A 13,026-nucleotide genomic window follows, 5' to 3' on the forward strand; every position below is an offset into this window, starting at 1 on the left:
GCTGGGGGATTGAACCGCGGTCCCTGATGCTTTTTTGCTAAGCTTGTTCTAAGTAGGTGCTTTAGACCACTGAGCCATCTCTCCAGCCCACTAATGTAGTTTATACACTTACCATTTCATAAATGCTAGAATCATCATCTAAATCAGGAAAAGTTACTCAAAAAAGTGGGATCCACTGTTTTCTGCTAGTGAAGAAATTTGAATGTAGATTCTGAGTACAGAAAATAGAGTAAGACTGCAATGGATAATATTTACCAGGACTTTTATCTAGTGGTATCTGCAAAAAGGAGCTGTGAAATGAAGGAAATCTTCAAACAGAAACACAATTTTCAAGTTTGACTAATTTTTGGTAAACATTTGGTAACATTTTTTTGTTTTAAATTTTTAAAAACCACTTCTTTGTTGCTACTGAACTACTCTAAGGGCAGGGGATGTTGTTCAGCAGCACAGCGCCCGCATGGTCTTCAGTTCAATTTCCAGTACCAAAACAAAAACCCAACACAAGTAATTCAACTCTTGTGAAATCAGGTTTTCCAGTGAGACGGGCAAATTTTTTTAGTGGGTCAATTTGGAACCTATGACTGGATAAAATAAATAAAAAAGACTTAAAGACACTATTGCTTGTCACTTGGACTTAGAATATGACTCTGAGATCTGCAGCATCTTAGCTTTGCAGCTGTCAAAGAAAAGCTGAAGGCTTTCCTAGAATTCTGAACTCACATATTTTTAAATACCTGGCCTAGCACTAAAATGAGATCTGATTGTGATGATGGGCCATTACAACCTTACCACAAGCCATGATCAACAGAAAGCAGGCATATAATAAATAGGACTCTGCCTTAAAGATGGTAAGACTTAAAAGTTCCTACTATGTATTCATAAAACTGAACATCATGGATTCTGGCTGAACTATCTCAACAGTTACAGATGACCTTAGAAAAGGGCTTAACCTTTGATGAGACCATCCAAAGTCAAAGTACAACTTCGCTCTACATATTTGATACAAAGAGTAACATTGCGTTTTTTTAGAAAATGTATTTGGTAGCGTCTTGCTATGCAACTTGGACTTGTAGTGATCTTCCTTTTTCAGCCTTTTAGCGCTAGAATTACAACCACCATGCCCAGTTTCGGTGGTCAGCTTGGTGTGCCCAGGGCAGGGCTGGCATGGCATACAGGTCCAGGGATCAAACCAAGGTCCTTTCGAATCCCAGTCCTTGTGCTTGCCAGGAAGGCATTTAGACTGCTGAGCTATCTCCCTGGCCCTAACACTGCATTCTTTTTATTTATTTATTTATTTTTTGGTGGAACCGGGGATTGAACTCTGGCCCTTGTACTTGCCACAGAAGCACTTATTCCACTAAGCCATCTCTACGGCCCCTGAACACTGCATTCTTAACTTGCATTCCTGCCAAAAGTTCCAAGTCAGAAAAGGATATATCATAAAATCTCTTCACTAATCCTCATGCTTTGGACTTCTGTGTCTCACTGTTACTGATTTGTGTTCAGCTTTCTAATTAGGTACAGTTTGCAACAATGGATTAATAACCTATTTCTCTTACTTTCCTCTAAACCATTCTGATAAGCCCACCTCAGTAAAGCAAGGTGGCTATCAAATACAGCAGTCCCCAGAAAGGAATTGATTTTTTTTTTCTAGACTAGGTAGTGAAAAATAAATCAGGAAAAAGAGGTGAGAAATAACAAACTCATTTTGGAAAATTTCATCTTGTTCAATTTAAAAACATGTCTTTCTAGTTAAGTACTATGCCTGAGGGCAGGTGAGATAGCTTAGCGGACTAAAGCCCCTGCTCAGGCAAGCTTAGGCAAGTGCAGGGACTATGGCACCACTAGTCCTACCAACAGGGCAGGCTGAGCTGAGCCAGCCACAGAGTCTGCGCATAGCGGTGCACGCCTGTAATCCCAATGCTGAGAAGGCTGAAAACAGGAGAATCACTATGAGTCCAAGCTGTGTAGTAAGGAGATCCTGTAACAACCAAATACATTAAAAAAAAAAAAAAAAAAAAAGCTTTCATTTTTTGGGGGGGACTTACTGGGGATTGAACTCAAGACCTTGAGCTTGCCAGGCAGGCACTTAACCTGCTGAGCTATTTCCTGGCCCCTAAAATTTTTCATCCCCATTAAAAATCTGTATGATGAGGGGAGAGGGGTGATGGAAGACTTACTACCAAACACAAAACGCTGACTCTGTAAGAGAGGAAAAACAAAACCCAGAACCTGGGTAGGCAAAGAGAAACAAAAGATATTAATGATTTTTGCTTTTCAAAACTATTCCTACAAGCTTGCCCCTCTTCCTAAAAGGAAATGCCCAGTGCTGTCTTTCCAAGTTGTCTGTCTCTTGAACTCAAACCTACTGCCAAGTACACACTTGTGCCAGTAGCACTGACTGGGAGGCACCAGAGCATGGCCCGCTCTGTCCCATTCACGGAGAACAACTGTAGGGGTTCACTCCAGTGAGACATGAACTGCTGCACACGATGAGCAAACCACCAACAACTAAGCATAAGTCCATCTGAAACCAAGGTCTGAACTGAATTTTGGACTGGACTGAGAACCTCAGAGTAAAGCACCAGAGTGGAAATCCAACTGGGGGCCTTGTTAACTGGTACTAAATGACTAACAAGTCTTGTTTGGGGAACCCTAACAATGTAAAACTCTTTGTTTTCAGGGATATCCTACATGATGTCAAACATCACATTTATTTGTGTATGCACCCTGAGCAACATGAATGTTTGCCTCACTTTACTGGCTCTTTACTGAACTGACGCCTCAGGTCACTTTCCTTAAAAAAAACATATAAAAATAAAGGAGAAAAATCTTCAGTTTTTTAAGGTAAACTTCATGGTTAATGGGAGCTGTTTTAAATCCAAGACCCTAAGAGGTGTAACTGAGATCAATTGGTTGGTCCTGCTCTGTGATGTGGGGGCTAACAATTTAGCTATAAAGCCATTTTGTCCAAAATGCCAAGACCTGAGACTGTATTCCTCAGAAAAGCCTGTTCATAAGGTTAGCCTTTGGCTGGCACTGGAGAACCTAAATGCTCAACACATTTCATACACTTCTATAAAATTTTCCTGAAACAGTTAATAGTGCTTATGTACCTAAGTTGTTTATATAAATAATATAGTTCACACCAAACATCTGCCCTCTTTCTGAGAGGCTACAATCCTGGTATATGCCAGGCACAGACTATGTGACCAGCTTCCATGTGAACTCTGGACACTGAGTCTGTCAGCTCTTCCTGGTAGACAACATATCACATGTTACCAGTCTTCTTGTTGGGGAAATCGTGTCCTGTGTGTGACTACCCTGGAAGCCAACTTCTTTTTTATCCCCCTAGTCTCACCTTGCCCCAGGTGCTATTTCCTTTCACTGATTTTGTTTTATTTATTCTTTTCAAGGCAAGGTCTCACTATGTAGCTCAGGCTGGCCTTGCATTAACAGTGATGCCCCTGCCTCAGCCTCCTGAGGGCTGGGATTGTAGGTGTGTCACCATGCCCAGACCCTTTGCTCATTTCAGCTGGTATCCCTTCACTGTATTACATAGCTGTGTAGAGGAGCTGGCCAAATAGCTCAACGGATTAAACCACCTGCAAGCAGGTGCAGGGGCCAGGAGTTTGATTCCAGGCCCTGCCCCCAGGAGACTGAGAGGGCAATTGAGACTGGGCGTGGTGGTACACACCTGTAATCCCAGCTCTTGGGAGGCTATGAACAGGTGGATCACTAAGAGTCCAATGTAGTAGTGAGACCCTGAACACCCTGTAGATCCTTCCCTACAATACAAAATACATAAATAAATAGCGCTCTCCTCTAATACATATATATTCAGTATTATGAGTCCACCTAGAAAACCTGAACCTGGGAGAGATGTTGGCAAACCTCTAAACAACTATTAATTCTTAAAATTTATTTTACAACTATTAATTTTAAAGAGTTAAACAGACCACCTGGAATTGTATACTTTTTTTTTTTTTTTTTTTTTTTTGGTGGAACCAGAGATTAAATTCAGGCCCTTCCTTGCACTTGCCAGGTAAGTGCTTATTCTACTGAGCCATCTCCCTAGCCCCTAGAATTGTATACTTCTTAAAGGCATAGAAAGAAATGTCAAAATTTAGTTATGCTAGCAAAAAGAATTAATAGATTACTTACGAAAACAGATCAAACCACTGTTGTTTCGTAACTGATTCCTGGCGTAAAAGCTTCAAAACAATTGGACGCATAAAATCCCACTTGTCTTCAAACTGAAGAGAACCTTTATTCTTTAAAAAAAAAAAAAAAAAAGTGGTTAAATTTAAATGCAGTAAAATCAAAAGTATAATTTTTAAAAGAGCATGCAGGGATTTAAGCATGTGTATATATGTGCACACACACTCTGGGGACTGAACCCAGGACTTTCTCACTAAGCTATGTGCCCAGCATTAAGCTGTCTAGGCAGGGCTTGAACCTTTGGTCCTCCTCCTTCGGCCTCCCAGAAAGCTGGGATTATAGCTGTGTACCACCATGGGTGGCGACTAGACTGAAACTTAAAAAGAAATAATTTTCCATCATTGAAACCCTATATGCTTAACCTTGATCAAGGAATCACATTAGAGCTAGAGCTGTAGCTTCATGTAGAGCATGTGACTAGGTACGAGGCTCTAAATTTGATCCTCAGGATGAGTAGGGAGGTGGGGTTGGGGCTTAAATAGAGCATGGCAGCTCATGCCAGCACTTGGGAGGCTGAGGCAGGAGGATTACCAGCTCAAGGCCAGTCTGGACTACATATTCAAACCCTGTCTCAAACTTTTGTGAAGAATTTGGCCTTGATCAAAGAGAATGTGTTGTCCATCCTCTGGGTTTCGACAGACAATCTGGGCAAGTGAAATACTAAGTCACTTAATTGTTTCTCTGTTTGCCTAAGGACCTTGAATCATACTGGATATACTAACAACATGATTTAGAGAGAAGGAACTGGCTAGGCCTATAAGGTCTTAGAAGGAGAAATTTGAGTCATAGTATTAGCCAACCTGGAGACTGAAATTACTCTTGTGAGCAATTCTGTTTATGTGAGGAACTTCCTAACAATTCTGAACAATAGAAGATGGAGGAGCCTCCCTATTTGGTGTTATTTGCACATAAAAGTCACATATTAGGCCAGAAGATAAACATCTGCTGACTACACAGGGAGAGGACAACAGAAACACATTCCGCAATCTCCTAGGCTTTGCCTGATAGTTTTCTTCCTTTGGCTGATATTAATCTGAATCCTTCCCCTAACAAACAGAACCATGATTACAGCTTTCAATAAATTCACTGAGTATTCCTAACTGGTATAAGTGAGAGTGATAATTATGGGAAGAGTGGATCCTCTAATTGTGTAGGGGGCCTAATTCTCTCACTAAAAAGTACAGTTGTATCTTGGTACCCATAGGGGACTAAAGGAATTGGCTACAGGATCCTCCATAGACAGACAAATCTGAGAATGCTTAAATCCCTTATTTAAAATGACATCTACCTATTTCCTACATAGATTTCAAATCATCTCTAGATGACTTATGCCTAATACACAACATAAATGCTAAGCAAATAGTTGTGATACTATGTTTAGGAAATGTCAAAAATCTATACATTCTGAACTATTTTCAGTCTAAAGTTGGTTGAATCTGCACATGTAGAACCCTTGATGCAGGATACCTATATAGTGGGACTCTATATAATATAGTATGAAAACTGAGGGGAGAAAATAGGAGAGATCTCACTTCATAATGCTAATAAAATCTTGCCATGAAATCAGAGAAATGCAAAAATAAATGGTAATTTTAGGATAATCTTACCACAAAACATAAATGTAAAGAACTAAACAATTACAAATCAAACAAGAAACAGCAAAACAGCGAAGACCCAATACTATTACGGACTACTGGACTCTTTTAGAATATTTTGCTGAGTTGACACACCTATAATATTCAAATGATGAAAGTAAACAAAAAAGGGGATACAGATGAATGTCCATTTTGTATCCATGTATTCAAAATGGTTAGGATAGATATATAGTTACATTCTCTTAATGAATGTGAATGGATCCTCTTAAGGGATTTGTTGTAATAGTGTTTGTAAATAGGATATCATGTCTGCATCTTGTACAGCAAATAACCACTAGGAAGAGAGTATGCAATGTAATAATTATTGAAACTGTCCTACCAATTTGATTTGAAACTGTCTCATTGCTATATGTCTCTCAATAATTATGGAAAAAAGAAAAAAAAACAGCAAAACATTGATTGCTAGTAGTCATACACAGCTTACCCTAAGAATGTGACTGGTTCAACATCAAAACAAAGCAATCACCAACTAATTATATTCCCCAAATGAAATGTGTTATTAAATAATGCTATTCCTTTTCAACTTAAATGTGGCTATGTGACTTACTTTTGACCAATAAAGTTCAACAGAAGTCTTTTATCTTATGTACCAGAATTTGTTTTGGTTTTGAGGCCTGCGCCAACAGGGCCCTTGCACACACTAGGACAAGCACTCTGTCACTGAAATACAGCCCCCAACACTTATCACAGATTAACCTGTTCACGTGCTAACTTCAGGGAATCTGCAAACTCCATGAAATTATAACCCTGAAATACTTTCTCAAAATATGGCATGACAGACAGGACATGGTGGCTCACTCCCGTAATCCCAGTGCTCATAAGGCTGAAGCAGTAGGATTGCTGTGAGTTTGAGGACAGACTGGGCCACAACCGGAGTTCAAGGTCAGCCTAAACTGCACAGTGAAACCCTGTCTCAAAAAGAACCCCCCAAAGAAGAAAAAAAAAGATATGGCATACCAACCTATGATATGGTATAACCTACATTAAAATCATCTGGATTAAAAAAAAACCATCTGGATTAGTCATTACATGAATATATGTCTAAAACCTACTACAGACCTATAGGTTATAATCTCTTAATGAATATACTCATCAATATCAAATTCATGATAAAACTACATAAAAATGTTTGAGAGGCTGGGTGTTGTGGCCTACCAGTCAGCCACCTAGAAGGCTGAGGTAGAAGGATCACAAGTTTGAGGCCATCCTGGGCAACTCAGATCCTGTCAGAGAACAGCTAAGGATGTAGCTCAGTGATGAAGCACTCCCTGGATTTAATCCCCAGTACCACCAAGTAAGTAAATAAATTCCTTCACTCACTTACTCACTAACCCACTCATGGGCCTACAATCCAAAAACGTTAAGAACTACTAACAGCACTATACAAGAGTGAAAGTAAGGACTGGGATGTAGCTAGCTCAATGGTAAAGTGCTCGTCTACAAAGCATGATCCACTGGGTTCATTCCTAGTGAAAAAAAAAAAAAAAAGGTCAAAGCACATGGTACTTCTTGCATCTTCATAGCAAGATATAGTAAGAGGTACTACACTGCCCTGTTCTAATGCCCTGCATCAATCACACATAGTGAACATGAGGAGCCACAGAAGAGATCCACTCAAAAGCCAGCACCAGGATTAGTCCCATTTCTTGCCCTCAGCAACCAGGAAATAAAAGTAGATAGTTTTTTCTCCTCAAAGCATCAGCTAAGCAGAAATTCACCCAGATTATTCCAAATCCTGTGATTTATGCTTTGTGAACTAACTTTATGTCTGGCTTCACATTACTTTTTTTTACTATTATTTTCCTATAACTCATCCTCCTTCTTAACAAAGGGGCAAATAAACATGAAAGAATTAGGGAAAGAACTTCTGTTAAAAATTCTTGACTATGACAGGAAAAATACTCTCTGATAAGAGAATATTTCTAATTTCAGCTAAGTCTATTTCCGTAAGTACTTCTGTTAATTTATAAAATTAAACTGTATAAATCCTGCAATTACAAATGAAAGCCAGGCACAGTAGCACATGTCTACAATACCAGCACTCAGGAGGCTGATGCAGGAGAGTCGCCTTTTGTTTGAGGCCAGCCTGGGATACATATACTGAGTGCAAACCAGCCCACACCACCACCCCCAAATCAAAATGATACAGCAGCAGAGGGAAGTTGAGATAAACACTGATTGGGCTCTGAAATCTTGGTAAGGCCAGGTAACAAAATAATTTTGTTCTTCTTGTCTGAAGAAACATATATATATTTTCTCCTAAGGAGGAAAACTGAGTGTTTTCTACTAAACTTTTAAAATAGATTCTCAAAATAATCCCCAAGCAGTTCTTTAACCTATTTTTTTAATTAAAAAAGCTTTCAATAAATCATAACTGAGTTACAGGACACTTATGTACAAAGGGAAATTCAATACTAAGGAAAAGAATCTTCAAATTATGAACCTTGAGTTGTGAATGTCTACACAGTTGGCTTCTCTATTAAACACCCAGTTTCTTCTGAATTAATTCTTTCACTATTACGCAGAATAGCAAGCATGTGAGCAATTGCTAGCAAGTCTAGTTACCTCATACACTGGCCCTTTTCCACCGAGGAGACTAGCATTTGCCATACCCCTGCCTTTCTACTCTTCACACCATACAGTACAACTAATTCTCTCATAGGCACTCTTTTCAAACAACGAAGGAGTGATGGAGAGGTCAGCCACAGATGTTGATAGGGTGATACCTGCAACAGAATATTCTAGACAGAGAAAACAGCGACAGCAAAAATCACAGGTAGGAACATGTTCAAAATTATAATTAAGGTAAATCAAATAAATATACACACCAGATAAGGTTGGGGAAGTAACTCATCTTATTGGAGATACCTGGGCTAGACCTTGTAGTGCACAGAAGGACATTATAAAGCCTTGGTTTCTACTTTGATCTGGACAACTACTAAAAGAGACCAAAGAGGCCAGGTATGGCGGTGCACACGTGTGCTCCCAGCAATCTGGGAGGCTTAAGCAGGAGGATTCCAAGCTGGGCTGCGGACTGAGCGAGTGGGCAACTTAGTGAGACCCCGTCTCAAAAAAACATAAGAATGGGTTAGAAATACGGTTCAGTGCAAAGGCTCTTGGTGGAAACGGGAAACAACAGAACTCTTTTTACTAGGTTAATATATCACAAGGGGTAATGAGTAAAACCAGAAGTAGAAATAGAAGGCAAGATGGGCAATGATGGTGACTTGAACTGAAATGATGGCAGTGAAGGAGACACTTAGGGAGAGAGGGAGATCTGTGATTTTGAGAGAAAAATATGAAATACATATCTAGGAAAAGAAAGAGAAAAATGAGTACAGACATGCAATACGATTGGGCTTGCTTACAGTTTGTGGTCATGAATTTAAGGCAAAAATACCACAGTTGTATATGTAAGTGTTTTCAAAAACATTCAGCTGCACAGGAAATTAGGAAAGTCAGGCTTAACCCGGGATGTAACTGGAAGCAAGAAAGGAATAAAGGAGTGAAAAAAGTATTAGAAGAAAAAAATATACTGCTGGGGAGATAGCTCAGTGTATAAGCACCTGCCTGGCAAGCGCAAGGTCTTGAGTTTGATCCCTGCTACAAAAAAAAAAAGAAAAAGAAAATTGAAGGGAGTGATTCTGACTGAGAAGAGAATTTAAGATCGGTAAGGCGATGAACAGGGACGTTGAGAAATGAGAGACAGACTTGCTTCTAACAAAGAGAGTAACAGCAGAAAGGTTTCCCTTCCCGCCTAAAACAAAGTCAAAAGGCAAAGCAGGACAGTGCTTCCTAAGAAAACAGTAAGAAAGACGGGCCTATAAATGCCCAAACACTTTGGACAGACTGTCCTGACCTCAGCACAAGGGGGGGAAGCCAGAGTCTGCTGATTGATTTCATAAATTTAAAAGACAGAGCTTGCAAAGGCTAAGGTAACTAGAATTGGCAGTACAGAATACTGGGTGGGGGAAGAAAAGAAAAAGATGCACCAAAAAGGAGCTCTGGATATCTGCAGAAGGAATTTCTCAAGCCTTTGGCTGAGTGCTGACCTCTACACATTTGTGAGCAAACTATCTGACACTGGAGAAAAACCATTTTAAAAGGAGGCACAATAATTATCACCAGTAGGCAAACAGAACTAGAATTAGTTTGTGTTCCCAACAGCTGACATGGGAACAACCCTAAAATGCCAGATATTGATTAAAGTCTGGAGTAGTGCTGAATCTATAGCAGGGCCGTATAGTTAGGATGCTGTTGTAGTTTGGGGTCTTTTTTTTTTTTTTTTTTTTTTTTGCAAGGGGAACAGTATAATACTGGACACTTAAGAATATTTTATAATTTCTCACTGAAAGATACATATGCAAAGAGTGCAGGGAATCTGTCCACATACTAAAGACCAAAGACTCTAGATCCCATGGCATGTCTTGCATGAATCCAGCTGAAGATTAGAGGTCATGACAATGCCTCCCCCAAGTCCAACTGGAGGCCTAGAGCTGTGACAATATTTCATGCAGGCCTGTTTCACAGATCTGTGCTGGGAACGCACATCAGTCATGGAAGCTAGAAAGTCTGTGCCAATGGGATAAGGAAGTATGTTAGCAGGCTGAGGGATCTGTCCTAGAGACAGAAAGTGATGCTCAAAATAAGAAGCAGCGCTCTCTGGAAAAGCGCCATAGTCATCCTAGGTGACAGTGAGGTCTTGTACTTCTTTGACGATGAGGAAAACCAATTTGACATCAGGAAAGCCAACACAACAAGTTTCTCCAGCAGAATATCCAGGACAACCACCAGTAGCTTCTAACAGCTCCCAACAGCTTCCCCAAACAGCTTCCCTAACAGCCTCCCAACAGGTTCTCCAGTTTTGCCTCTTATGCTGCCAGCAACAATCCTCAGTTTGGCCTCCCATACCCAGCACCACCCTAGTTCAGCTCAACTGGGCATAAAAGTTGACCACCAACCTGGTAATCCACCACAGATGCTAAATGTCCATCAAAGGTCCGTGTGTTAAAGGCCTGCTCCTCAGAGTGGCACTACTGGAAAGTGATGTGGGCCTTAAGGCAGTAGGGCCCATGGGAAGTCCTTAGATCACTGGGCAGGTACCCTTGAAAGGAACTGTGGGACCCCACATTCTTCAGCTGCCTCTTCCATCTTGCTTCCTGAACCTGAGTGAAGTGATTTTACAATGCCCTTGCTCTGATCACCATGCAATGTGCTCATCAGAGGCTCAAAGTACTGGTCACCACCTATCATGGATTGTAATCTCCAAAGCTGTGAGGCAGAATCAATTCTTTGTAAGTTACAATGAGAGAAAGCTGACTAAAACAGAAGCCCAAATTAGCCTTATCTTAAATATTTTCTGGATCCACTGTAACAAAACTTTAAAATCAAACTGATTCTAAGTTACCAAAACTGGATTTTACCAAATCCAAAAATATTTCAAGGAAATTTAAGGGGCCAAGGAGATGGCTCAGTAGAATAAGTGCTCGCCTGGCAAGTGCAAGGAAATTTTAAAAACCCATCCCTGAAAGGCCAAGCATGGTGATGTGAGCCTATAAACCCAGCAACTGGGAGGTTGAGGCAAGAAGATTGCTTTTTCTGAGGCCAGCCTGAACTACAGTGAGACCCTGATTCAAGAAACAAAACCAAAACAAAACAATTACCAAAAACAAAGCAGGAAAACACAAACAAAAGAAAAATATAATACAATTTTTTAAATCAAAAGAAACTGACCCAAAAATAAAACAAGTAATAAATTCTATAGAAAAGGATGTTAAATCAGTTATAAATAGATATACTCAACAGGGGGTTGGGGCACATGTCTGTAATCCCACCTACTTGGGAGGTTAAAGCAGGAGGATCACAAGTTCAAAGCCAGACTGCAAACCCTGTCTCAAAATAAAAAATAAAAAGGAGTAGTTGATATAGCTCAGCACTCTGAGTCAATCTCTATTACTTTTTAAATAAACTCCATATGATCAAAGCTTGACCTGCACTACCTTAATAGTAAGACCCTGGGCAGGTCCATGCTCATTTCTGCATTTTAGCACGTAAATCATTTAAGGAGTACTGTCTAAAAGTTAGTCAGACAAGGTTGACCCTAAATTTACAAAACCTATCTCATCCTTCAAAACCGAAGATATCCAGTTGAGATCATAGGAACATTCAACCACCAAAGAACACTCAGAAGTTTCTAGTCATTGCCCTAAACCTACTGTCACCAAAGATTCCAGCAGTCTTCACAAGACTGAGACTGCCCCAGCAGAAAATCATATCAACTAAACCGCCTCCTAGAGGAGGAATAAGGGCTTCTCCCGGAGCCATGCTGCCAACCCAGAACTTCATGTAATGCTCAAGTGAACCCTGGCCTGCCTCAGCTAATCCACACAACTAGTCTCACCCTTTTGTGAAGGGCAATCTGATACTCTTCACCAGATGCCTTCAGCTCCCCCTCTAGCTCCTCAAACATGCCTTATCTATTCCCTCTTACTTTCTAGCTCTGATCATAAATTTGCCTATGCCTCACACTGATGGGTGCTGAATGCCATTTCTGTGGTCAGAGGTGAAGAATGTACTGCAGGAAGTGAGCTAAGGTCTCCATCTCCTTTTGGGAGACCTCCGTGGACTCTGTCTCATGATAAAACTATAAAAATAAATTTTTGTTTTGACAAAATCCATTAAGTTACCTATACAAGTAGGGTCCAAATTAATTAGTATAACCCTGTAACCAAGCACTAACCACAAAGAAAAATGTCTGATAAATTAGACTATATTAAAATTAAGAACTTTGGTTCATTAAAAGACACCATTAAGAGAATGAAAAAGCATCTTACAGGGTACAAGAAGATACTTCCAATACATACATATATTCAAAAAAGCCTTTTATCCAGAAAATATTAAGGATTCCTTAAAAAAAAAAAAAAAAAAAAAGGTAAGAAAAAGACAACAACTGCCAAAAGACTTAAACGGGGGCCTGCAAGATAGCTCAGTGGACTAAAGCATCTGCTTAGGCAAGCTCAGGGACCCTAGTTTAATCCCCCACACCACATGCTGCGCCAGCCCTGCTCTGGGTGGGCTGAGCCAGCCAGAGTCTGGGCATACAGGTGCATGCCTGTAATCTCAGCATTGGGGAGGCTGAAAGCAGGAGGAT

General features: G+C 40.2%; 1 protein-coding gene across 2 annotated transcripts in view; it reads right to left on the minus strand.

The window, feature by feature from the left end:
* Window positions 1–13,026, minus strand: part of Cul5 (cullin 5) — a 107,613-nt gene that overhangs the window by 61,294 nt on the left and 33,293 nt on the right. For both annotated transcript variants that reach the window (XM_004626223.3, XM_023709536.1), the window contains exon 2: window positions 4,165–4,274. In XM_004626223.3, coding sequence (XP_004626280.2) covers window positions 4,165–4,274 — 110 coding nt within the window. The remainder of the gene's footprint in view (window positions 1–4,164; window positions 4,275–13,026) is intronic.

This window comes from Octodon degus, unplaced genomic scaffold (genome assembly GCF_000260255.1).
Source record: "Octodon degus isolate 3935 unplaced genomic scaffold, OctDeg1.0 scaffold00012, whole genome shotgun sequence".
Lineage (NCBI taxonomy): Eukaryota > Metazoa > Chordata > Mammalia > Rodentia > Octodontidae > Octodon > Octodon degus.